Source organism: Dreissena polymorpha, chromosome 6 (genome assembly GCF_020536995.1).
Source record: "Dreissena polymorpha isolate Duluth1 chromosome 6, UMN_Dpol_1.0, whole genome shotgun sequence".
NCBI lineage: Eukaryota > Metazoa > Mollusca > Bivalvia > Myida > Dreissenidae > Dreissena > Dreissena polymorpha.
In genome coordinates, this window is record NC_068360.1 from 88,841,914 (window position 1) to 88,868,470 (window position 26,557).

The window sequence follows — 26,557 nt, forward strand, 5'->3', positions numbered from 1 at the left end:
TTGAAGGCTGGGAAATTTGTCTTCTGCTAAAATGTCGTCTGCTGAATTTCTAAAATTAGCATTTTCTTCGATTTTTTTTCAAAGAATACTAACAGAATAGCAAACAGTTTGGATCCTGATGAGACGCCACATTCTGTGGCGTCTCATCTGGATCCAAACTGTTTGCAAAGGCCTTCAAAATTCAGTTCCCGCACTGAAAGGGTTAAATACGGTAAATAAACAATAATAAAACTCAATTTCTTTTCAATATCAGATGTTCCCGAGTGTCTTACAGTGACTTGTAAGAACAATGGCACGTGCATGGAGTTGCCAGGCTCCTTTGAGTGCAAGTGCCCCAAGGGGTGGACTGGAAAATATTGCGAGAATGGTATGTGTTGTTTCATTGTATATTTTGTAAGCCAGAGGTGAGTTTTCTTCTGGAGGAAGTCACCAATTGGAATTTCCAATTGAGTACTATTCAAAATTGTCAAGCGGCATCATTTTTAACATGCACTTGTTCAGTTATTTTAAAATGCTCCCTTTTAAGAAATTCTATTGTTGCAATGTTATGATTGTCCTTTTTGAAGACGTAATTTATTTTGCTTTTTGCACATGTTATGTTATTGCCCTTTTTGCAGATGTCCATTAAGTGCCCTGTTTGTAGACATCAATTTATTGCCCTTTTTGTAGACATCAATTTATTGCCCTTTTTGCAGACATCAATTTATTGCCACTCTTTTCAGACGTCAATCTGTGTCTGGCTATAGAATGTCTGAACAACGCCACCTGTGTGAATGTGGCTGGCACGTATCGCTGTCAGTGTATGGATGGGTGGACGGGAGAATTCTGTGGGATTGGTAAGCATCTTCAATGGTCACGTTTTACTTAACCCTTTGCATGCTGGGAAATTTGTTGTCTGCTAAAATGTCGTCTGCTGAATTTCTAAAATTAGCATTTTCTTTGATTTTTTTCAAAGAATACAATCAGAATAGCAAACAGATTGCATCCTGATGAGACGCCACGTTCTGTGGCGTCTCATCTGGATCCAAACTGTTTGCAAAGGCCTTCAAAAGTCGGTTCCAGCACTGAAAGAGTTAACTTTCTTAACGGGAGAATTCTGTGGGATCGGTAGGCATCTTTGTCACGTTTTACTTAACCCTTTGCATGCTGGGAAATTTGTTGTTGCTAAAATGTTGTCTGCTGAATTTCTAAAATTAGCATTTTCTTCTATTTTTTTAAAGAATACTATAAGAATAGCAAACAGTTTGGATCCTGATGAGATGCCACCTTCTGTGGCGTCTCATCTGGATCCAAGCTGTTTGCAAAGGCCTTCAAAGTTCGGTTCCAGCACTGAAAGAGTTAACTTTCTTTGACAAATCTAAAAAGGCTAAAAAATATGAGGATGCATAATAATTAATCTAAATTTTTAGTTGATTTCAGTAATTAATGATGGGAAAACATGGCTTAATTCATGTGCTTTAAGTACCAGATTAGATATATATTTTAAAATATTTTCTAAATAAATGAGAGGCATAAAGCGTTGCACTTGGCCATGTTTTTTGGAGAAATTTGGTTCCTCGATTCGTCATTTTTCACTAGTGTAGAATATATATAAAAACATCAAACATAAACTAATGTAATAGTTTAGTATTGTCTGCATCTGCATAATCACATGTGGACTTTTGGTTATAAAATTAGAAACTTTGATATGCTATTATTAAGTTATTGTATGTTATCTTTATGAAGCCTATTTTTAAAGAAAAACAAATCCAAATAAAAATTTGTCATTTCATTTGTTTCAGATGAAGACGAATGCAAAATCAAAAATCCATGTCTCAATTCTGCTACGTGTGTGAACACTATTGGTTCCTATAGATGTCTCTGTCCGGCAGGATATGAAGGCCCCCAATGTGAACTGAGTATGTACCATGTAGCTGGATAAAAACAGGAATGACATATGTTCCATCTTAATTGAGGCTTGTTTTTGAACAACTGGACTTGATTCATGTTCTTAAAGTATCGTCCCAAAATAGCCTGTGCAGTGTGCACAGGCTAATCAGAGAAAACATGTTCTGCCTAGACTTGATTTTTTTTAGAGCGTGGAACATTTTAATTTTTCCAGCATTCAAATCCTTCATGTTATGTCTTGTACAAACTGCATTTTATTTGGGTAAAGCATGAAGAAGAATGGCAAACATTTCTTTTTTTCAAATTTGTAATATTTACTTTTTATTTACAGTTGTCTTGGAATTAGCTGAATTTTATTTCACTTGAAATGTTTACTGTAGTGTAGATAACCTTTAATTGGCATGTTTGTTAAATCAAAAGGGAAATATTCCACATGTTCCAGGAAAAACAAAAAGTTGGACTGTTCGAATACAGAGTTTAAGGTTTTACATTCTGGTATATTAATCTATAAACATCTAATATCCAACGAAAGCCACAGGAAAACATCGTATTATGATTAAATAACTTTTTTTTGTTCTATTTATAGATGTGTATTCTGTTCTATTTATAGATGTGTATTATGTTCTATTTATAGATGTGTATTCTGTTCTATTTATAGATATTAATGAATGCCTAAGGAGCCCGTGTAGGAATAATGGAACCTGTGTGGACAATCCTGGAAGTTATGAGTGCATCTGTGGAGACCAGTGGTCCGGAAAGAACTGTGACAACGGTATGGCATTGATTGTGTTATCTGGGCAGAACTGTCACAACATTATCGCATTGATTGAACCAATATATAGATAGAGTAAAACTTTTTCCCTTAATTTATTCTCAAGCCTAATTAAGGCTTATTGAGACACTTAAAGTCATTTCCCTAGGTAGTACCAGAACTTTGTGTCTCTTGAATATTTGTGTGTACACTCCCTCAGTGGGGAATTTGACTTAGTGGTGAACAGTGGAGTATCATCCTTGAACTATGCCCATCTTTTTGATGAATCTTGTGGTCACCCATCCAGGAAGTATCCATAGCTTAACTTGAAAATGCATTCAGTTCTCTTAAAACGCATCAATTAAAAGCTAGCTTTACAGCAAGGCGGATGAAAGTGACCATATTCACTACATTTCAGACACTGACAAATGCTTCAACAATTAGTGTAGTCATGGGGTCACATGCAAAAACATAAAATATAAACATAAAAATATTAAATATATAGGAATATAAGAACTAATTGGTGAACAGTCTGGTATCATCTCTAAACTATGCCCATCTTTAAGAGGTTGCCATGGATATAGTGTCTGTCTAGCAACTGGGAGGTCATGAGTTTGAGCCAGTTTTCTTTAGATCTTCCGAAAAGAAACCAAGTACTGGTTCTACTCATGAAATGTTCTCAAGAGTTTTACAATAATCTTTAAGCTTTTGATGCAATTAGGCTTAAATTAATATGTTTAGATTTAACAACTTTTAGAATCAAACACAGTTATAAACATTAAATGATTAAATATATCAGAATTATAGAACTTAGAGATGAACCGTTTAGTATGGTTCCTGAATTATTTCAAACACAGACGACTGCTTCAACAGCCCATGTAGTCACTGGGCCGCATGCATTGACATAAAATATTAAAATACAATTATTAAATATATAGGAGTAATACATGGTAAACATGCAGTCAGGTATCATCTCTGAACTCTGCCCACCTTTGGGGTGGCGTTGTAGGTATGGTGTTTGCTTAGTGTTCTGGAGGTCATGGGTTTGATCCACACTGTGGGAGCGTTCTTTAGATCTCCCTCAAAGACACCAATACTGCTTCTCCTGAGGGAACAGACGGGAGATCTCAAATTTTTCCCATGTTTCAGACACTGACGAATGCTCCAACAATCCATGCAGTCACGGGGCCACATGCAGGAACACTGTGGGCGGGTTTGTGTGTGAGTGCGCGCCAGGCTGGACCGGTCCCCTGTGTAAGATAGATGAGAATGAGTGCAGTCGGGGACCATGCCTAAATGGAGGTCGCTGTGAGAACACCATTGGCTCCTTCCGGTGCGTGTGTGCGGAGGGATGGACGGGCTCGATCTGCGACAAAGGTACGTACGGATCGAGTGGTCATTGTTGGCTCAGGTATTTCTTAAAAGTACCTCGGGTAGTCTTAAGAACACTATAATGTACCCTGGGTACAGAAGATATGCTTAAATGCATCCAGCCATTCTCAGGGGTACTTTTTAAGATTTTTTCTGTACTCCTGGTAATTTATAGTGTACTTAAGAGTGTCAGTGGTAATTTTAAGTAGTACCTGGCCAGACAATGGTCAATCAAGTGCAAGTTGGAGTGTTTTTTACCAGTCAAATTGGAAAAATCAATGTGGTTTACAGTCAGATTGGAAATGTCTTCAAAATAAACAATTTACATATTTAACATCTTTTTCTTTGATTCTTTCACTTAAGCATTTGTTTCCAGATAGAAAGATTACAGTGCATGTTTCAGATCTTTGCAGATTATTCTGTCAGATATTTGCGATTTTTTCTTCAAATTTGAACAACAAAATTAGTTGTGAAGTTTCCAAATATTTACAAATAATGAGAGGACTCATAATTATGCAAGAAAACAAATCATTAAAATATATGGACTTTCACCGTGTCAGTAGACTATTTGATAACGGTATTCATTTGCAGACATTAACGAGTGTCTGGTTGCCGAGATATGCAAGAATGGAGGGACATGCCAGAACCTGTTTGGCTCCTACCGATGTATCTGTCAGCCAGCGTGGACTGGTATTGACTGCACTGCGGGTACGTTACAATGTAGTGATCAAAATAAGAAGTTTTTTCTATAAAAACTACTTAAGGTAGCGCACCTGTAATGATTTCCCGTGATTAATTTTACGATTATTGCGATGATCGGTTATTTCGGAGAGATGAATTTTATTTTTTTCAATTTCGAATTTTGATATATGTTTACGTAATTCCTTTATAATACAGTATTTTCACAATAAATATTGACTTTGATCCAAATATCATCTGAAAAATACGATTTCGCGATTTCTTCAAAGATCGAAGAGCCTTTTTACCTGTTTACTTATGAATATCTAATTTAAGCTTCTATTGATGTGAAGTTGTCACGGCCGAATGGTAAAGGCTATAACTTGAAATCTTTTGGGATCTTCCCGCGCAGGTTCGAATCCTGCAGACATCGCATACTTTTTGTGATGCGTTTTATTTCTTTTCTAACATAAATGATTGAATACAGCATATTACACACATGCATTAAACCCAGTTTTTCCAGAACGAGGCTCAAATGTATATTTGCAGACGTGAATGAGTGTGCGCGTGTTGAGTGTCTCCATGGCGGCAGGTGTACCAACCTGAACGGCTCTTACAAGTGCGACTGTCCCGACAACTGGAGCGGCGATATTTGTCAGATTGGTGAGTAAACTTTGCCATTTTAGACAGAAGTCAAAGTTCAAACATTTGTACATGAGGGGAGTTTTATCCACAAAGCAATTCTTGGTTACGTGTTTGCTAATCAAGTTACAAACGTTTTCTCTGTTTCACTGTAATAAACCTTTCCCGATTTTTGAATTAAACAGTAAATAGATAAATCATCAATGAAGCCAGCCTCAACATTTGTTAAATGATGAAATTTTCTATCCTAATTTCCCACATAGATCCAGTTTTAAAGTTAACAAATGGTTGTCAACTTAAAAGAGAACAATCATAGTTTGTGGTACATTATTTATTTGTTATTTTCTTGTGCTCATATAAAAACATTATTTTCACTTGAACAATTTGTTGTAATATTGTTTTTGTTAAATCCATTTTTTTATTCAATTGAATATTAAAGTAAAAATTTGTTTTCATTCCAGATGTCAATGAATGCCTACAGGTAGACATATGCAGGAATGGTGGAACATGCCGCAACGTGATAGGCTCCTTCATCTGTGAGTGCCCCATGGGTTGGCATGGCGACACATGCGAGCTGGATATCAACGAGTGCGACCGAAAACCGTGCTACAATGGAGGTACCTGCGAGAATACTGACGGCTCATACAGTTGTGTCTGTCCCGCAGGCTGGACTGGCCCCACATGCCTAATTGGTGAGCACATGCTCTTTAGCTATAGGATCCTTTCATTACAGTTAATGATAGGTAATATAATTTACCTGCCTTATTAGTGAGAACACAATCTATAGTTTCAAATAGAATCTCAAGTTTGAGGTCATGATCTTAAGTTTAAAATAGAATCTTAAGTTTGTTACATGTATAGGATCTTAAGTTTGGTACATGTATAGGATCTTAAGTTTGATACATGTATACATGTAGGATCTTAAGTTTGATACATGTATACATGTAGGATCTTAAGTTTAATACAAGTATAGGATCTTAAGTTTGATACATGTATAAGTTTTAGGACATGGTCTTAAGTTTAAAGTAGGATCTTAAGATTGAGGACGTGATCTTAAGTTTAACCCATTTATGCCTAGTGGACTCTCCCATCCTTCTAAATTGGATCAATTTATTTCCAAAATTAGGGATGTCTAGTATATTTATTATGCTCCCCCAAAATTTTTGGGGGGATCATATAGTCGCCACTTCGTCTGTCCATGTGTCCTTCTGTCCGTGCACATTTTTTGTCCGGTCTATTTCTCAGCAACTAATGACCGGAATTCAATGAAACTTTATTGGAAGCTTCACTACCAAGAAGAGATGTGCATATTATCAGCGGGTTCTGGTCGGATGATTTTTCACAGAGTTATGGCCCTTTGAAATTTTCCATTAACTGTACATATAGTGCAATTCTTGTCCCCCCAACTACTGACTGGAATTCAATTAAGCTTTATGGGAAGCTTAACTACCTTGAGGAGATGCGCATGTTATTTGTGGGTTCTGGTTAGATGATTTATTTAGAGAGTTATGGCCCTTTGAAATTTTGAAAAGTTGCTAAACCATCCATCGTATTATTTTGTACAAAGTTATGCCCCTCAAGACGTTTCCTTTTATCTGAATATATAGTGCAGTATTGTGACAAAAAAATTTTTGGGGAGCATCACCCGTCTCCGACGGTTTCTTGTTTCTATATTTAGAATATTTTTTACAGAAATTCCTTTAAGCAAACAGCGTAGACCCTGATGAGACACCGCATCATGCGGCGTCTCATCTGGGTCTACGCTGTTTGCCAAGGCCTTTTTTCTAGACGCTAGGCATAAATGGGTTAATATATGATCTGATTGAGTTTTCTGACATGAGTAAAATATAGGATCTTAAGTTCAAATGCATGGTCTGAAGATTGGGGACATGATTTTTAGTTTTAAATAGTATCTTGGTTATAAGAACCTGACCTTTGGTTTAGAATATAGGATATAATTTTTATAACATAATCTTTAGTCGGAAAAAACTTCTTTTAAATCCATGTTTAGCTTGCACTTCATACTAAAATTAATGAAAGACTGTTTAATAGCTCTTCTAAAGGACAGATTTACCCCTAAATCCATCAAGCCCCTTACACAGGTCACAAGGATATCCCTTACCCATATCACATACAGACAAGCAACACTCATTTAACTCATTTGGCCATTTATTTAGTTGGGTTATTAAGCTCAGCATCCACAGTTTGATTTTGAATGGAAATGTTATCAATATCTGTTTAAATAAGAGTGAAGTTTCATTTTGCTGCTAAGCCATATATTTTTGGGAAAAACATCATGAAACACAAAACCTGTTCAACAAAACAATAATTAAATTAACAGTCCCCAAAGGCCATCAATGTAGAAGTTCAAAACCCCCATCATGTAATGTTTAATGGATTTAACTTGGTGATATCATGCACTAACTGAGAAGTAAATATTGCAGATATCAACGAATGTTTGACAACACCATGTCTGAACGGTGCTACGTGTGATAACACTCAGGGATCCTACAGGTGTCGCTGTACTGTAGGCTACAAAGGCGTCAACTGTGGCGAAGGTAGCTAAAAATGGTTCCCCATTTTGGGAATCAAGGTGTGGGACCTGTTCCTTGCCAAGAATTGCATCATTTATACTTAAATTGAAAAATTTTGGTATATTTTAAGGTTTGCTATCAAATGCAGGAAGTTTAAAATAATTAAAAAGTGTTTCAATTACCTATATGATGCATTTTATCTAAATAAGGAGTCTTTTTTGGAAACCCTCTTTTGTGAATTTTAGGAAATCATTTGGGAATAATACACTCTTTTTGACATTTTGAATAGGGATGCATAAAGGCCGCAAGTTTAACACAAAAAAAACACTCACATCTAACCAAGAACACAATCAAGTGTACTTTAGCATCCCTTAAATTTGAGGGTTGATTGTTTGGCTTTTTTTAGAGATTGTGGTTATATTTGCATGGTCTTAATTAAGCTTGCAGTCATATGATTTCAATGAGTCCCTTGAATAACGTGTTTAACATTTGTGAGAGTCATAAAGTAATGCAAAAGTGGAAGTTTTAAAGGCTCAAACATTTAGAACTCTGTGAATATTAGTGAGTCCACAGTTCTTGATTGTTTTGCTTTTTCCCTTTGTCAGGTATAGCCACCATGATGACATACAGTGAAGGACAAAATAGTTTATCATAAATACAACAGTTATTCATGAACGAGCAATTATGAAATGATGAAATCAGTCACCTGAAAATATATAAATTCACCCAATCATTTTAATAATATGTTTTAAATTGAATGTACAATTTATGTAATTAACCTTACTATGTGATCTTTTATAAGACAACTCAAGTTTAATTCCATAAATTGTTGTTTTTCTATATTACAACACAATAATTAATAACATTATAACAATGTACAAGTGGCTAAACTATCTCTTCATTATATTTCAATACATTGACTGATAAGTATTTGCTTGATGTAAAAACGTGTTTTCATCGTCAGATGTGGACGAATGTGTGCTGGGACCATGTCTCTATGGCGGTACATGCATCAACACGATTGGTTTGTTCAGGTGCGAGTGCCCACCTGGCAGAACAGGGCTCGACTGTAGAAATGGTGAGTATATCCTTTGGTTAGTACCATTATTACCTGCAGGTCATGTGTGCATTTGGTTCTATGCATGCTAATTGCTAGTAAGAGTTTGCCTGGTCATTTTTTTAAATTTATATCAATACTGTGTACAAAGAGTCATAAAATTATTTGGATATAAATATGATCCAGTTTGTTTTGTTAAATTGCAAAGGACCGAAGTAGTTTTTAGTTCCAATTATGGATTTTTAAAACTATATTATGAAAACAGGTATTGTATACTTTGGTTATATTGCCGGGTTTGATTTGAACATATTAGCAGTAATACATTAATAACTTGTGTTGCACTTTTATTTAGACATAATATGCCATTGTCAACGGACGTCAAGATAAATGGATTCCAATGCCCTACATATCATGCTAAATAATTTGTAACTGTATAACACCATTTTTTCTTTACATTTAGACACCAACGAATGCGAAAATAACCCTTGTGCAAATGGTGGCATCTGTTTCAACACTGACGGCTCGTTCCGGTGTCAATGCAACGAGTTCTGGGAGGGACCCACCTGCACGCAAGGTTGATAAAACCATAGCAATTATCACCATTGGAATATTTAGTTTAGCAGAAACAGGCTTTTTAGTTTTTCGTTAATTTATGAAAGGATGTTGTACTACTTTTTTTACTGAAAAGAAACAACAACAATAAATGTCCATGCAGTTGAGAAAAAAACACAATTAAGTTTACTTGTAACTTATTCAATTAGGCAGTAATGCAAGTGATTTCAATTAAAGTCAAAACAGTTCAATGAGAACCATATCAGTAAACTATAAGTGAGTTTTACATAAATATATATTCCAGATAAAGACGAGTGCCGCTTAGAAATGCGCTGCATGAACGGTGGAAAGTGCAACAATCTGATTGGAGGATTTGAATGTGTCGACTGCTTCGCTGGTTGGACTGGAGCCATTTGTGAAATAGGTATGCACAAATTATTTTATCATAATCATGAAGTTTTGTCATAAATTTATTATAAACTGATCATTTAATGTTTTAGGAATAATTTAAATGCTCTGCAACTGGATTATGTCTTCCTTCCTACCAATCAGATATTAACAAGCACATTGTAAATTAAGGTTTGAATAATGTTGCAAACAATTTAGTTATGCCTCTTAGATATCAACAAAAACTCTGTTAGTTATGAGTAAAATAGAATCATAAGCAACTTTGTTCATGTAATTTGTTTCAGATATCAACATGAACACTGTGTATAAATTAATGAGCATTGCCCTAGTTTTGATCCCACAGTGTTTTTTTTAATTCACCTGAGTTATTATTGACACAAATATATTGACCAAGTTTCATAAGGATTGGGAAAAATTATAGCGACTGAAGTGTTAAAAAATGTATATTTTCAATTTGACCTATTGTGTAATAAAAATTGGGAACAAAAGTGAGACAGCTTTTGAAAGTAATGTATTATTTTATATACATGTATAGCTATGATTGACATTTGATTTTATATCATAAAACAAATATGGAAAACGTGCCACTTTATAATCATCTGCCTGCCATTTCAGACCTCAACGAGTGTATGTCCAATACCACTGAGGACGTGTGTCTCCATGAGGGCCAGTGTATCAACACCAAGGGCTCGTTTATATGCCAGTGCATGAATGGCTGGAGTGGCAAGATATGTGAAATAGGTGAGTGGCAAGAAATTTGAAATAGGTAAGTGACAAGAAACTGAAATAGGGGATTGGCAAGAAATTTGAAATAGATGAGTGGCAAAAAAATTGAAATAGGTTAGTGGCAAGAAATTTGAAATAGGTGAGTCACAAGAAATTTGAAGTAGTTGAGTGTCAAGAAATGTGAAATATTTGAGTGACAAGATATGTGAAATAGGTGAGTGGTAAGAACTTTGAAATAGGTGAGTGACAAGAAATTTGAAATAGGTCAGTGGCAAGAAATTTTAAATAGGTGAGTGGCAAGAAATTTGAAAAAGTTGAGTGTCAAGAAATGAGAAATAGTTGAGTGACAAGAAATGTGAAATAGGTGAGTTGCAAGATATGTGAAATAGGTGAGTTGCAAGATATGTGAAATAGGTGAGTGGCAAGATATGTGAAATAGGTGAGTGGCAAGATATGTGAAATTTGAGAGTGGCAAGATATGTGGAATAGGTGAGTGGCAAGATATGTGAAATAGGTGAGTGGCAAAAAAATGTGAAATAGTTGTGTTGCAAGATATGTGAAATAGGTGAGTGGCAAGAAATGTGAAAGATGTGCAATCACTTTGCCTTTAACCCTTTTCCTCTCCAAAGCAAAGTTGTTATGGCAATATATGCAAGCTCACAGTCTGTTCAGGTTTTATGCTGTTTATCTGCTCATCAGCAACTTAGTGTGGCAAATGAGGGCTTAAAAACTTGAATCTAGTTAGAAAGGTCTTATTTTTAATTTGGTTTTCTAAAGAACTATAAAGGCTTCATAGTGCGTTTTTGAGTGGTTAAGGGTGAACAATTTTTTTCACTAGTTTGGTTGTAACAATACTTAGCGTTTGATGCTATACTCACTCGCTTTTTGTTTGTTATGATACTGTCAAATCAAGATACTTATCAGCATGAAATTTCGTGGTTTAAAAAAAAATGCTTTTTTGTGGACACGTAAATTTGTGGATTTAAGATTTTTGCAAAAGATATACGTAATTTGCATCAGTCAACTCACGAAATTCATGAAAATTTATGTCTCTCTAATGATGAGGATTTTACAGTACTTTAATAGGTTTTTCAGGTTTTATTTTAAGGATCTAAAGATGTCTGTCATTATAATTCAACTCCATTGCAGATGTGAATGAGTGTGATCGGTTCCCGTGCCAGAATGGAGCCACTTGCGAGAATCTTCCTGGAACCTTCAAGTGTATATGTGCTGAGGGTTGGGAGGGAACCAACTGTCAGATTGGTGCGTAGTGCTTTAAATTAAAACCGTTTTATTTGAGCTTGATTGCATTAAAAGCCTAAGGCTTAGTGAAATGTTCTTGAGTCTGTTTTTGCTGGGTATAACCAGTACTTGGTGTTTTTTTTTTGGGGGGGGGGGGGGAAATGTAAAGAAGGCTCCCACTTTGGGGATTGAATCTTTTTAGTCCAGGACTTTAGATGAACACCATATCCACTACCCTATGAGGACCTGTAAGTGGTTGTTGCCAAAGCAATAAATTAAAAAAAAAAGTTACGTCCCAAACTTGTAATTTTAAGTTACATGCTACAATTATAATGAAAATTACATTTTAACGCCCAGTTAAGCTTTCAGCTGTTAATTTTGGGATGAAGTTATTAATGTTAGTTAACATTAAATGCTTAAATATATATGTCAATTGTAAACAAATGTGTATGCTCAAATAATTTGCATGTGTTTTTGATAATATTATTGATTTTCAATTAAGACATGTGTCATTTGTGTAGATTACAATGTATGATGTCTGTTTTAGACATCGACGAATGCAGACTGTCTGCCCCTTGCCTCCATAATGGCATCTGCTACAATGGAGCAGGCACATACTCCTGCCAGTGTGCTCGAGGCTGGACTGGAAAGAACTGTGAAATCGGTAAGATGCATTACAGGACATTCACTTCTGCTTTTTCTAAAAACTTATTGTGTATTATTTGTGTGATGATTTCATTTGTGGTTGAAGCACAATTACAAGGGCTTTTTATCCCCCGTCAAAGGCAAAGAGATTTAGAATTGGCATTCTGTCATTCTGTCTGTCCCCTGTCATTCCATCCGTCAGTCAGTCTGTCGGTAAGTTTGTCACAAAATTTAGAAACTTGCAGGGGACATCAATTCAATGAATTTGCTTTATCCTTTATATTAATTTGCAACTGAGAGCAGTGCATTGCAGCTGTTGTTTTTCATTTGTATGCTCCCCCAAAATTTATTTTCAATGAAACTTTATTGGAAGCTTCACTACCAACAGGAGATGTGCATATTATCAGCGGGTTATGGTTAGATGATTTTTCACAGAGTTAAGGCCCTTTGAAATTTTCTATAAACTGTACATATAGAGCAATTCTTGTCCGGGCTATTTCTCCCCAACTACTGACTGGAATTCAATGTAGCTTTATGCGAAGCTTAACTACCTTGAGGAGATGCGCATGTTATTTGTGGGTTCTGGTTAGATGATTTATTTACAGAGTTATAGTCTTTGAAATTTTAAAGTTGCTAAACCATCAATCGTATTATTTTGTCCAAAGTTATGCCCCTCAAGACGTTTCCTTTTATCTGAATATATAGTGCAATTTTGTGACAAAAAAAAAATTTGGGGAGCATCGCCTGTCTCCGATGATTTCTTGTTTTAAATTATAGTCAATAAGAAGAGAGTGGGGATCAAAACAGAACAAGTTTCTATTTAAAGACAAACATAATGGAATGTTTCACGTTTTATAGGGCTGGGTTTATGTGATGCTACAAATGGGAAAAAAAGAGAGTTGATTAAACAATATGTGCATTTTGGTATTTCCTATTCAGATGTGAACGAGTGTCTGCAGCAGCCTTGCCAGAATGAGGCCACGTGTCTGAACACAGAGGGCTCCTACACGTGTCAGTGTGCACGTGGATGGACAGGACCCACTTGCTCGATGGACATCAATGAGTGCATTGATGTGCGCTGTGAGAATGGGGGCACCTGCTTCAACACACCAGGCTCGTACAAGTGTATATGTACCCCTGGGTGGACCGGAGAGCTGTGCAACATTGGTAATTTGTGCGCGGCGGATGTTTTATTGCAATACAAAAGGTTGGCGTAGTGCATAACATGTCCATCTAGCACAGGGAGGCTGCAGGTTTGATTCCCTCGGTGGCAGCATTCTTTAAATCTCCCCAAAGACACCAAGTACTGGTTCTACCTAGAAACTTGACTCAAGAGCTTTTCAATTAGCCATTGGCTTTCAATTAAATCAAAATATAATTAATAGTTTTAAACAAAAAAACATATTTCAATATTTTATACTCTTTTTATAAATGTTTGTTAACTGGTCTTGAAGATATGGGCTGTATATGCGCTTTGAGATAGAATAAAGATTATGACATTCTGACAAGTTCAATTAGCCAAAGGACATTCCTTTTTTTAAAGATTTAAATAATATAACAGCTTACCATGTTAAAGATCATTATGAGTGTCTGTGTTTGATTGGCTCCTGTAATCCCATAACAATGTGAAACACCATGATCACATGACCACTTTTCTTTCAAATAATGATTAATATATATATATATATATGAGCCATGCTGTGTGAAAAGGGGCTTTAATGCATGTGTGTAAACTGCTGTCCCAGATTTGTGTGTGTAGACTAGCCTGTGCAGTCTGCACAGGCTAATCAGGGACAACACTTTCCGCCTAAACTGGACTTTTGCTTAGAAAAGACTTTCTTTAAATAAAAATTATCATCAAAGCGTAAAGTGTCGTTCCTGATGAGCTGTGCAGACTTCACTGGCTTATCTGGGATGACACTTTACACATATTAATTAAAGCCCCATTAACAGAGCATATTTATACTTTAAAATCTCAATCACTTTACTTTCAGATATTGATGAATGCCTGACAGTGACATGCTTGAACGGTGGCACGTGTATAAATGAGATTGGCAAATACAGGTGTGAGTGTGCACCTGGTTACACGGGAGACACGTGTGCTATTGGTATGTACTTTTTAAACCAATCATCTTATGGTAATATCATATAATTATGAATTTTGATGCTGTTTGTGGGCTGATATGCATTTTTTCCTTCAGTTCATATGAATCTAGTTCTAATTTGTATTTACAGTTACATGTACGTTGATCCAAAAATGAATATCAATTTAATTGAGCCATCCTACTTTTATAAGTCTATGTTCTAAGAAAAAATAGTATATACACATTTTAAGCTTTCAATTACCGGTATGACAAAGATTAATGTACTTTATAATGTCTTTTATTTAGGTTAATTTATATTTTTCATGCTTCATTTATGAAGTTAAAGATTCAGGTCTTATTAAAAAAATGCTGTCCAGTTGGTTCAATCATTTTAAACCTTTCCCTCAAAATATCATGTTTGCCTCACACATTACATACTACTAGTGTATCAAAGTTTTCGTTGCTCCACATGTAGACGTGAACGAGTGCATTGAGTTCCCAGGCATCTGTCAGAACAAGGGCCAGTGTTACAACTCCATAGGGAGCTACACCTGTCAGTGTGCCCCTGGCTGGACTGGCAAGAACTGCACTGAGGGTACGTTAGTGTGCTTGTATTATTGGTATTGCGTTTCTGATATATGCATTTGTTCGGCGTAGCTGTTAACGTCACTTTTGACCTTAGATGACCTTCATTCATGATAGATCCGAAATGAATAAACCCAAATTGTTCATTTGCTAATAATTCAAAAATCACCCTAAACATTGGTAGTCTGGTTTCCAGACTAAAACATTGGATGCATATCATTTGAACTGAAAATGAAATATGAATATATTGTAAATTACATGTAAATAACAATAAATTTAAAACTGTCATGATACAAAACATCCTCTTAACATTACAGCGAAATGTTTCTCCTTAGTTTACGAAGCAGTATAGCATTAATCACATGTCTGTACAATTAAAAGAATCTATTGTTTACATGCCTTAGCGGCCACTACAAAAACAGGCTAGATTGCACTTTACCGGTACGCAGTTGTTTACCACTATCGACAAAGCGATCCTAAGGAAATATATAGGTGTTGGAAATATATCTGTTTTGATTTTTTATAATCCATATTTGCGTTTATTAGTGTAAATAGTTTTCTTTGTACTTTGTTTTGTTCATTTTTTATGTAAAGTTCTGTTTTTCTGCAAAAAATTCATATCACTATGATGTTTGCAATATTGAGTCTTATATGTTTACATTCTACTAACATCTGTACACATTATAACACATTATCTATTATTTCATTCCAACATTATGTACATAGTTTTTCAGTGGCGAATATGTTTTCTTTTCCTATTGAAACTAATGTATTACTCGTTCAATTATGAAAACCTAGTCATTACAATACTTATTGACAATAAAACATACAATTTCACCTCGTCTTGTTCTTCATTTTTATTTGTTAATACATTAAAATATATTATCTTTTATCACTCACTACCTTCATTAAAATACATGGTTGCTTCATTCCATCTCCTTTAACTGGTCGCAAATATTACAACATCAACGCTGTATATCTTTTTAAAGATATTTCTTGTTTATGATTGGTTTTATAGTCATTTGCCATTCGTTACTCAGACACCACTTTATCCTATTTGTATTCCCTTAGAAAATCAATTTAAATTGCTAAGATTCGTACTATAAATGCTTTGTTTCCAAACCTAAGCAAACAGCATTAAACCTGAACAGACTGCGAGTTACTCGCAGGCTGTTCTTGTTTTATGCTGGTTGCACATAGCCATTTTTACTTTGCTTCTGAGCCGGAAAAGAATATTACGTATTTCTAGTTATCTTGATATAATATGACATGTACCATTTCATGATATTAACATTGGCATAAACCTTCTCCATCTTCATCTAGAACATTTTGTAAATGACCTAATTGCAAATGGTGGCCTGTAAATATTCAAATCCTGGACTTTATTGGTGCTAAGTTTATTCTTTATTAATAAGTCTAAGAATGGATTGATGAAAATGTGACCAGGTTACTGGTAGTCTTAAGAATGTATGTTCAAGCTGCATTTTTTATCTGCAGATATCAACGAGTGCCTCCAGAACCCGTGTCTTAACGGGGGCACCTGTTCTAACACACAGGGCTCTTACAAGTGCACGTGCCCCAAGGGATGGACAGGCGCGAACTGTGAATACGGTATAAAACAGCTTTATTGTTTCACGGGAGGGGAATTATGGTTTACGCTCTGTCTGTCAGTCTGTCAGTCAGTCTGTCACACTTTTCTGGATCCTTCGATTACTTCTTCATATTTTTTCATAAAACTTGAAACATGGACAGATGGCAGTATGGGCATTATGCAGGTCATTTCATTTTGTTCCTACATCAAGAATTCTGGTTGCTATGGCAACAAATATATATATATATATATATATACAATAAAAAAATCTGAAAATGGTGGAGTTTCACCGGTAGGTGACTTATATTGCTAGGCAATAGTCTTGTTTATTAACCCTTTACCACTCAGCTACACCCTTTGACTCGTGTGTAGTTCTTCAGAAAATTAAATTGAATTTAAGACCTTTCTTACTAGATTCAAGTTTCAAAGGCTTTATTTCCAAACCTTAGATACTGATGAGCAGCAAACAGGTTTCATAAAGCCAATTAAGCTTATCTTCTGAGCAGGTATCGATAAAACTCCAGCCTAATCTAACTGTTTGTTATCTCCTTAAATAATCTGTTCTCTTTTTGCATATATTTCCATTAGAACCAAAGGAAATGTGAATCAAGGCACTCCTACAAAAGTCTTTATCTTAAAAAAACAAAAATACACTCATTTATATAAGAATTAAATTATGTAAACTATTTCTGGTATCTACAAACAAAAGACATAACATATGTTAACTTTGTTTCTACAATATGAATATGTGATTAAATGCACTGCACAAAAAAAATAGGCAATGTGTTTTTTCTTCCTCAAAACTTCTTTATCACTTGTAATACACACATTGTTTTGAATCGTTAAGAACCGATGATAAATCTTTATTTAACTTTTGAAATTATTAATAATGATTATTAAGGTGTATTAATGCTAATTCTTTACTACTAAATTACAAGTTCCCTTCTCCGATGCACATGATAGCCAGTATTGAAGGTCTATTCTTGTCTATGGATATTGACTTGTAATATGCTTCACTGCCAAAAATATCTTAAATGGCCTGTTACATTGTTATCTCCTGTATGCATCTTACAATGTTATCTCCATTTTTCAGACAATAATGAATGTGAGATAAACCCTTGTCTGAACGGTGCCGTGTGCATCAATAATGCAGGATCCTACCAGTGCCAGTGTCCAGCGGGATACACCGGCCTCAACTGCGATATTGGTACACAGGACTCGTACAATTTGTGTTACAACTTAGATACATATTTTCACGCATAAATATTCAATTATAAAGTTAAATTTAACTCAAGATATTTTTCAATAGATTCAACTTTTAAAGGCTTCATTTGCAACCCTTAGATACTGAGTTACTCGCAGGCTGTTCTGGTTTTATGCTGGTTGCAAAAGCCATTTTCACTTCGCTTCTTATAGGGGAAATGGTTAAACAAGGGATCAGTATGAAGGACATATTCAACTCAGGTGTTTGGATTTGATTGTCCACTTAGCTGTGATTGAGAATGTCAGCTCAGAGAATACGAACATGTTCATCCTTGAACTCAGTTTTAAGTCAAGCTCAAAACTCAAAAAGCTTTTATGAAACACCATGTGAGCATAGTAGTTTAACGTAAATTCAAATATTGAGAAAAATCTAAAGTGTAGCCAGAATTAAGTATGTTTGGGTTACTATACTCTGTACATGGTACAAAATGACATGAATGCAAATAATGTTTGCCTAATGGGAAAATAAAGTGTGTCATCCAAACAAAGCTCAAATTTTTTATTAAGTTGTCTCAAATTTGTTTGAAAAAAACTCAAAGCAGTAGGACTTATTCGGCTTATTAAGTTCTAATGGCTTATTAACTGCACATTATTTAGGACATGCTTGTTATTCCAAAAGGACAGGTATATTTGGGGGAAGACTTCTAAGAATGATTATGTTTGGTTTTGATTGTAAAACTGCTGTAAGTGATTAACATTTCTTTATCTGATGTAGTGGTTTTATATTTTACACTTGATTTATTTAAATGTTAATTTAATTTTACTACTCATGTTCAAAGTGTTACATTTCAGCCGTTTACACCTCCTCATGTTCAAAGTGTTACATTTCAGCCATTTACACCTCCACACTTTCTGTATTTTGTATTTTTTGTTTTTAAGGATGTCTCTTCTTGGCAATTAATTGAGTTAATGTGGAATGATGTGTACCTGATTAGCCCGTGTGGACTTCACAAGCAAATCTGTTGTGACAATTTATGGACATAAATTAAACCATATATTCACAGATAAAAGAATGATATATTTCGTAAGCTATATAAGTTTGTCTGGGTTTCAGATATAAACGAATGCCTCACAAACAACCCGTGTCTATTCGGCGGCACCTGCACCAATACCATGGGATCATACACCTGCCAGTGTATCGAAGGTAGAACTGGGGCCAACTGTGAGAAAGGTATTTTTTAATTCACATGTTGAAAATTAGTAAAATGTGGTTGAAATGTATTGTCTATTCTTGTTACTAACAATTTACTCTTTTCATCTCTAGGTAGATGTAGTTCTGGCTTCCATAACTTACAATTTAATTTTCATATTTTTGATTTTGTGTAACATATAATAGGTTTGTATGATCTGTGTCATGCGAAAATGGCTCTTATGCCACATGCAGCAAGCTTAGGTCAAGACAAGCCTGTGCAATAGTATAGCATGGTCAGAAGCTACACTGTCTGCTATACATTTAATTCCTGGTTTCATGGTCTAATCGTAGCTCCTGACTACACTGCCCACATGGTCTAATCGTAGCTCCTGACTACACTGCCAACATGGTCTAATCGTAGCTTCTGACTACACTGCCCACATGGTCTAATCATAGCTCCTGACTACACTGCCCACATGGTCTAATCGTAGCTCCTGACTACACTGCCCAATATCGTAGCTCCTGACTACACTGCCCAATATCGTAGCTCCTGACTACACTGCCCACATGGTCTAATTGTAGCTCCTGACTACACTGCCCAATATCGTAGCTCCTGACTACACTGCCCAATATCGTAGCTCCTGACTACACTGCCCACATGGTCTAATCGTAGCTCCTGACTACACTGCCCACATGGTCTAATCGTAGCTCCTGACTACACTGCCCACATGGTCTAAACGTAGCTCCTGACTACACTGCTCACATGGTCTAATCGTAGCTCCTGACTACACTGCCCACATGGTCTAATCGTAGCTCCTGACTACACTGCCAACATGGTCTAATCGTAGCTTCTGACTACACTGCCCACATGGTCTAATCATAGCTCCTGACTACACTGCCCACATGGTCTAATCGTAGCTCCTGACTACACTGCCCAATATCGAAGCTCCTGACTACACTGCCCAATATCGTAGCTCCTGACTACACTGCCCACATGGTCTAATTGTAGCTCCTGACTACACTGCCCAATATCGTAGCTCCTGACTACACTGCCCAATATCGTAGCTCCTGACTACACTGCCCACATGGTCTAATCGTAGCTCCTGACTACACTGCCCACATGGTCTAATCGTAGCTCCTGACTACACTGCCCACATGGTCTAAACGTAGCTCCTGACTACACTGCTCACATGGTCTAATCATAGCTCCTGACTACACTGCCCACATGGTCTAATCGTAGCTCCTGACTACACTGCTCACATGGTCTAATCGTAGCTCCTGACTACACTGCCCACATGGTCTAATCATAGCTCCTGACTACACTGCCCTATTGCATAGGGCATTTTCGAATGATGCTGCTCCTATCCTAAAAAAACGTTCTTCTAAGTTTCCAATTTAAAGGTATACCATAGAAGTAAGCTTGAATTGTGGCTGACTTGTATGGTAGCTGGGCTACAGAAAGTGTGAAATAAGACTAAAGTGTGGCTGGTGTTTGAATTTTAATATAAAACTTGATAAGTGAATAACTGAATTGACATAATTTTCCATATCATTTGTGCCTGTGTCATGTACTGTTCCAATGTATTGTATATATTTAAAAAAATGTATTTTGTAAATTGTTGTCCCAGTCTGCCCTGCGCAGTCTTCATAGTCTTATCAGTGAGAAGGCTTTAAGCTCCTATTTTTTTTTAGTAAAACAGAGGTCTCTTTTAAAAGAAAATCCAGTCTAGGCGGAAATTGTGGTCTCTGATTTGCCTGTGCAGACTGCACCGGCCGATGTGGGACAACCCTTTACCCTCATGCATTAAGCCTCATTTTCCTAGAATAAGGTGCATATGAGCATGCACTGTGCATACATGTTTATCTCTATCACAGACATTGACGAGTGCCTGGAACTCGGCATCTGTAAGAACGGAGGAACCTGTATCAACACCCAGGGATCCTTCCTGTGTAACTGCCCGCCAGAATGGACCTGGAAAGTTTTGCGAAATCGGTACTTATGAAGCTACTTACACTATTAACACAGTTAATAAGACTTTTAATGAACATATTTAAAAGTCATTGAAATAACTTCATTTTGTTGATTTGTGTGGATTATCTACCGCAATATCAAACGTCCAACAATCATTCATGTCTGAAGTCTTTTATCTTACATTATTAAAAGATCCTTGAATTTGTGGTCAAACAAAAATGCTAGATTTTATTAAGCCACGAAATTTCATTCCAACAAAAATAAATTAATCTTCAGTAAAATCTATAAAAAACATCTACTTTTAATGATGATAATAATAAGCTACCCACACATATATTTTATACTTGCGATAGAATCAACTAGTATTAATTGTAAGTTCTTTACTTAATTAATATTTTATTAAAAGCAAGTCATTGTGTCTTTAAATTTCTTAAATATATTCCTAGAAAGTATATATTTATAATCATTGATCAATAAAATTTTATGAATACAAATAAGTTTTTAAGTCCTTATTTGCTAAAAATAGGTTTTGCTTTGAGTCAGTTGTGCATAATTCATGAACATAAATGGGGAATATAGAGAAAAACAGAAGTTTTGATATTTTGTACCTATATACCCCATTCAGAAAATAATAAACAAAATAATAAACATGTCCTCAAACCAACAAACAAAATAATAATAATAAACAAGTCCACAAACCAACAAACAAAATAATAATAATAAACATGTCCACAAGCCATCAAACAAAATAATAATAATAAACATGTCCACAAGCCATCAAACAAAGTAATAATCATACTGATACCCATGGTACACTGTAGGACTTAAGCTAAGTAACAAGGCAGTGATTTTTTTGGCTTCCTATTTTACAGCATGTGCCTTTTGGATTGGGATATAAGTGTGATAAACCATGACGATGGGAACAATCAATCATTATTAATATGATTAAAAATAAGCTATTTACTCCTGTATATTAGACTCAATAAACCAATTATTTATGTTTGGAAAAGTTCAGCATCTTTTTGGGGAATTTTTGGGAAAAATATTTTACTTTTTGCCATTGGGAAGCATCTTGTAAGAAGCTGTTATTTTGGGCAAAGAAAATCACTGCAATGGTACAACATCATATACCACACATATAGCTCACAAAGCCCAAAGAATAAATCAGTTTCAAGATCATGCACGAATTACAAAGACTTCATGTATTAATGTCCCTCACAGATGTGAATGAATGTCTAACGGGCCTGTCTCGGTGTGAGAACGGCGGTACATGCGTGAACGAGATTGGCGGCTACAAGTGCCTGTGTCCCCCGGGATTTACTGGACCCTTCTGTTCAGCTGGTAAGAGAAGATCAATGTATACACCTTAATCCTTTTAACGCTGGAACCGAATTTGAAAGGCCTTTGAAAACAGTATGGATCCAGATGAGACGCCACAAAAGGTGGCGTCTCATCAGGATGCCAAACTATGTGCTATTCTGATAGTGTTCTTTGAAAAAAAGTGAAGAAAATGATGATCGTAGAATTTCAGCAGCAGACACCAATTTAGCAGACGACAAATATCCCAGCATGCAAAGGTATTCAATTTAGCAGACGACAAATATCCCAGCATGCAAAGGTATCAATTTAGCAGACGACAAATATCCCAGCATGCAAAGGGTTAACAATTGCATATGAGCCTTGCTCTCTGAAAACTGGGCTTAATGCATGTGTGTTAACCCTTTCCTTCTTTGATGCGTATTTTTATGCGTTTGTTGTCCCTTAGAAAGTTAAATTTAATTTAAGACCTTTCATACTAGATTTAGGTTTAAAAGGCTTCATTTCCAACCCTTAGATACTGATGAGCAGCAAACAGCATAAAACCTGAACAGACTGCGAGTTACTCGCAGGCTGTTCTAGTTTTATGCTGGTTGCAAAAGCCATTTTAACTTTGCTTCTTATGGGTTAAAGAGTAAAGTGTTGTCCCAGATAAGCCTGTCCACTCAGGCTAATCAGGGATGGCACTGTCAGCTTTTATGGAATTTTTGGTTAAAAGAAGTATCTTCTAAACAAAAATCCAGTTAAGGTGGTAGCTTAAATGTTTTCCCTGAATAGCCTGTGCAGACTTGCATGTTGATATCTGTATGGATATAGTTCAATATGATATCTGCCCACAGTATTATTTGAAATATTCTGTTTAATTTTCAGGACATTGATCACCCACCATAATTAATCTTGTTGTGATTTTTCTATTTTTTGCTTATGCAACTGATTTTGCCTTTGTGTTTGTTGAAATCACTGATAATGAACAAATATGTCACCACTCTTTTGACAGACATCAATGAATGCAGTCTGAACCCGTGTCTCAATGGTGCCACATGTATCAACAACCTTGGATCTTTTGTGTGCGTCTGTCTTCCGGAATTACACTGGACGCCTATGCGAGATTGGTACGGTAATAGGGTGACATTGTATGACCGCTGTGAGATGGGTACAGTGAGGTTATATGGTCACATCTAAGGTCACATCTAAGGTCACAACTAAAGGTCTCATCTAAGATCACATCATATCACTGCGCCTTATGTGTTGTGTATTCATAGATGTACTAGATTAATCTGGAAGGTTAATTTTGCTATCAAAAATACTAAAAAAAGTACAACCAAATTAAGTAAATTTCATGCGCTTTTTTAAGGCTGTGCTAAAATAGCTTAATAAAGAGTCTGATGTCTTATAATAAACGCAAGATAATTACTTGAAAACAAACCAAACTCATTGAAGATTTTGAAAAATTAAAACAAAAATCAAAGAAACACAATCATCTTAATTTTATGCGAATATGCCATTTACATTGCATCAAGTTATAACTAATTATTGTTATAACAAATATTATGTGTGTATCCTTATCAATGTTCCTATTCTACGTGAAGTTCACTATTCAGCAGGACCAATATTCATCAAATCAACCCAATCTTAGACTAAATAAGAAAAACAAATATACTTAGAACCAAGATAAATACAGACCGTTTATTATGTAATTTAATAAGTAGGCTGTGTTCTGTTAAAAAGGCTTTACTGCATATGCTTTAAGTGTCGTCCCAGATTAGCCTGTGCAGTTTGCACAGGCTATTCAGAGACGACACTTTCCACCTAAACTGGATTTTTGCTAAGAAAAGACTTTCTTTAAACATAAAATACCATAAAAGTGGAAAGTGTCATCCCTGATTAGCCTGTGCTGACTGTACAGGCTAATCTTGGACGATACTTTATTCACATGCATTAATACCTCTTTTAACAGAGCACGGCCCAAATGTTTTTCATGGAGATGTTGATGATGTTAATAGACGTGGTTAATGTCAAGTTTGACTAAAGATTCAATGAATTATTGAATATTCTAATTTTAAGATTATTCTTTACTATTAGACTTATTAAGATTAAGAAATGTTTGGTTAATATGGACAGGCACTTAAATGTTTTTATTTCCATTGCGCAGGTATCTTTACGGCCTCCAAGCTGTCTTTCCCAACACTGAATCTCACCTACGCCCCAGACCTTGCCTCCAATACATCCCTCAAGTTCCAGAGACATGCTTCACTCTTCTGTAAAGATGTAAGTTCTTAAAGGAAGATTGGGCCCATTTTGCTAAAAAATCTTAAGGCTGTTTTAGGAATACATGGATTATGTTGCTAATATCTAGATTCATTATTTAATTTATTTCTTTTTCTATTTAAAAGTAAATGGTATTTATGCTGTTAATTGCATGTATTGTTTTGTTTAAAGCTTGTAATATTTAAGATCGATATTTTTTAAACAAGTGAGCGTAGCCTGTTACTGTTGACTAGAATATTTAAGACATAAGGAGTATTGGGTTTGACTGTTCAGTAGCTATCTATAATAAAACATACCTTTTAAAAACGTACTGGAATAGTTGATTCTTAGTTGAAATTTGCCCTTGGTTCAGAAAGTCATTTCCTATTTGAGACTGAGTTTTCTGAGAAATCAAAAACCGTCTGTTTACCTTTTGTCTACTGTACAAAGATATCATGGTACTTCCTTTATCCTCTCAAACTTGTGAATACTAACCAATACAAAAATTCTTACTTTTTTATATAGAAAATGCAAACTTGTAACATTAAGGGTGTTAAAGTAAATGTGTTCTAAGTTCTTCAACAATTTATGACATCATAATGTCAGACATCTTCGCTGACTTGCCACTTAGTTCTTTTGTTGTCCTCTAACCGGTGTTCATGGCTTTAGTTGTGCTTGTATTTCAGATAAATCAGTTGATGGCCACCCACAGATCTCGTTTCCCTGACTACCAAGACTGTGTAATCAACTCTTTCAAGTAGGTTAACAGCAACTGAATATGTATTGAAGTTAATATTCCTTTCAAATATCACTAATAATATTGCCGTTCTGTGTGAAAATTGGGTTTACTTCATGTGCATAGAGTTTTGTCCCAGATTAGCTTGTGCAGTCCACACTGGCTAATCAGGGATGACACTTTCCTCTTTTATGGTATTTTCGTTTAAACAAATTTCCTTGTAGCAAAAATTCAGTTTAGGCGGATAGTGTCGTCCCTGATAAGCCTGTGCGGACTGCACAGGCAAATCTGGGACAACACTTTGAACACATGCAGTAAACCCCTTAACACAGCCTATATGTTTTTTAAAAGCTAACTGCAAAATAAAAAGCTGTCTGCTTCACATTCCAGCTGCCTGGTCACGTCTGCCATATAAAAAGCTACAGATTTATTTAGCATGCTTATGAACTTATTAAATACACAGATTCATGAGGACATTGAAACTACAACTTACAAAGGCTAAACACCCCGCATACATCCTTCAAAAGACATTATTCTGTGTAAAATGCCGCACATTACCTAGTCAACCTCAATATTTATTTTCGCGGCAACTTCAGGGACAACCCGACGCGCATGGAGTGGGAGCTGAAATTCAAGGGCAAAGTTCCAGCCGGTACGGAGGAGAACGCCAAGGCCCTGATAATGGAGTCATTCCCACGCCAGATCTATGGCGACTACCTGGGCATTGTGATAGGGGACATACTCTTCTATCTGGATGACTACAAGTCCACGAAAATAACGCTGGATAAACAGCTGCTCAACTTCACGTCATTGCCTGCGTTCCAAAATAATAGAAGCTTGGAGTATCAGACGGCTGAAGAACTTCTGTGCGCTGATGTATGATTTGTTTTGTATTATACAATTTGTGTTTGCATCTGTATTATGTTATATATATAATTTATATTCCTCTACTATAGCAAAACCTGCAAGTTAATTTTTTTATTTAATAACCTTTATCATATACAAATAAATGAACATGTAAACTAAGTCATTCTAAAGTTGTGCCATTTTTCATGCTCTGAACTGTGAAGAAGAAGTTTTAATGATTTAATGATTTATGAATTTGATTCAATCGTTTAAGTAAGTGATTTATTTAAA

General features: G+C 35.7%; 1 protein-coding gene across 1 annotated transcript in view; it reads left to right on the forward strand.

The window, feature by feature from the left end:
• The window catches only part of LOC127835884 (fibrillin-2-like), a 103,598-nt gene that overhangs the window by 64,282 nt on the left and 12,759 nt on the right, over positions 1-26,557 (forward strand). The window contains exons 55-81 of the mRNA XM_052362308.1: positions 254-367; positions 723-836; positions 1,782-1,898; positions 2,546-2,659; positions 3,788-4,015; positions 4,601-4,717; positions 5,237-5,350; positions 5,791-6,021; positions 7,774-7,887; positions 8,828-8,941; positions 9,381-9,494; positions 9,777-9,896; positions 10,496-10,621; positions 11,756-11,869; positions 12,396-12,512; positions 13,433-13,660; positions 14,488-14,601; positions 15,053-15,172; positions 16,660-16,773; positions 17,847-17,960; positions 19,071-19,187; positions 21,024-21,141; positions 22,316-22,461; positions 23,523-23,549; positions 24,590-24,705; positions 25,371-25,441; positions 26,017-26,296. Of these exons, the coding sequence (XP_052218268.1) occupies positions 254-367; positions 723-836; positions 1,782-1,898; positions 2,546-2,659; positions 3,788-4,015; positions 4,601-4,717; positions 5,237-5,350; positions 5,791-6,021; positions 7,774-7,887; positions 8,828-8,941; positions 9,381-9,494; positions 9,777-9,896; positions 10,496-10,621; positions 11,756-11,869; positions 12,396-12,512; positions 13,433-13,660; positions 14,488-14,601; positions 15,053-15,172; positions 16,660-16,773; positions 17,847-17,960; positions 19,071-19,187; positions 21,024-21,141; positions 22,316-22,461; positions 23,523-23,549; positions 24,590-24,705; positions 25,371-25,441; positions 26,017-26,296 (3,533 nt within the window). The remainder of the gene's footprint in view (positions 1-253; positions 368-722; positions 837-1,781; positions 1,899-2,545; positions 2,660-3,787; positions 4,016-4,600; positions 4,718-5,236; positions 5,351-5,790; positions 6,022-7,773; positions 7,888-8,827; positions 8,942-9,380; positions 9,495-9,776; positions 9,897-10,495; positions 10,622-11,755; positions 11,870-12,395; positions 12,513-13,432; positions 13,661-14,487; positions 14,602-15,052; positions 15,173-16,659; positions 16,774-17,846; positions 17,961-19,070; positions 19,188-21,023; positions 21,142-22,315; positions 22,462-23,522; positions 23,550-24,589; positions 24,706-25,370; positions 25,442-26,016; positions 26,297-26,557) is intronic.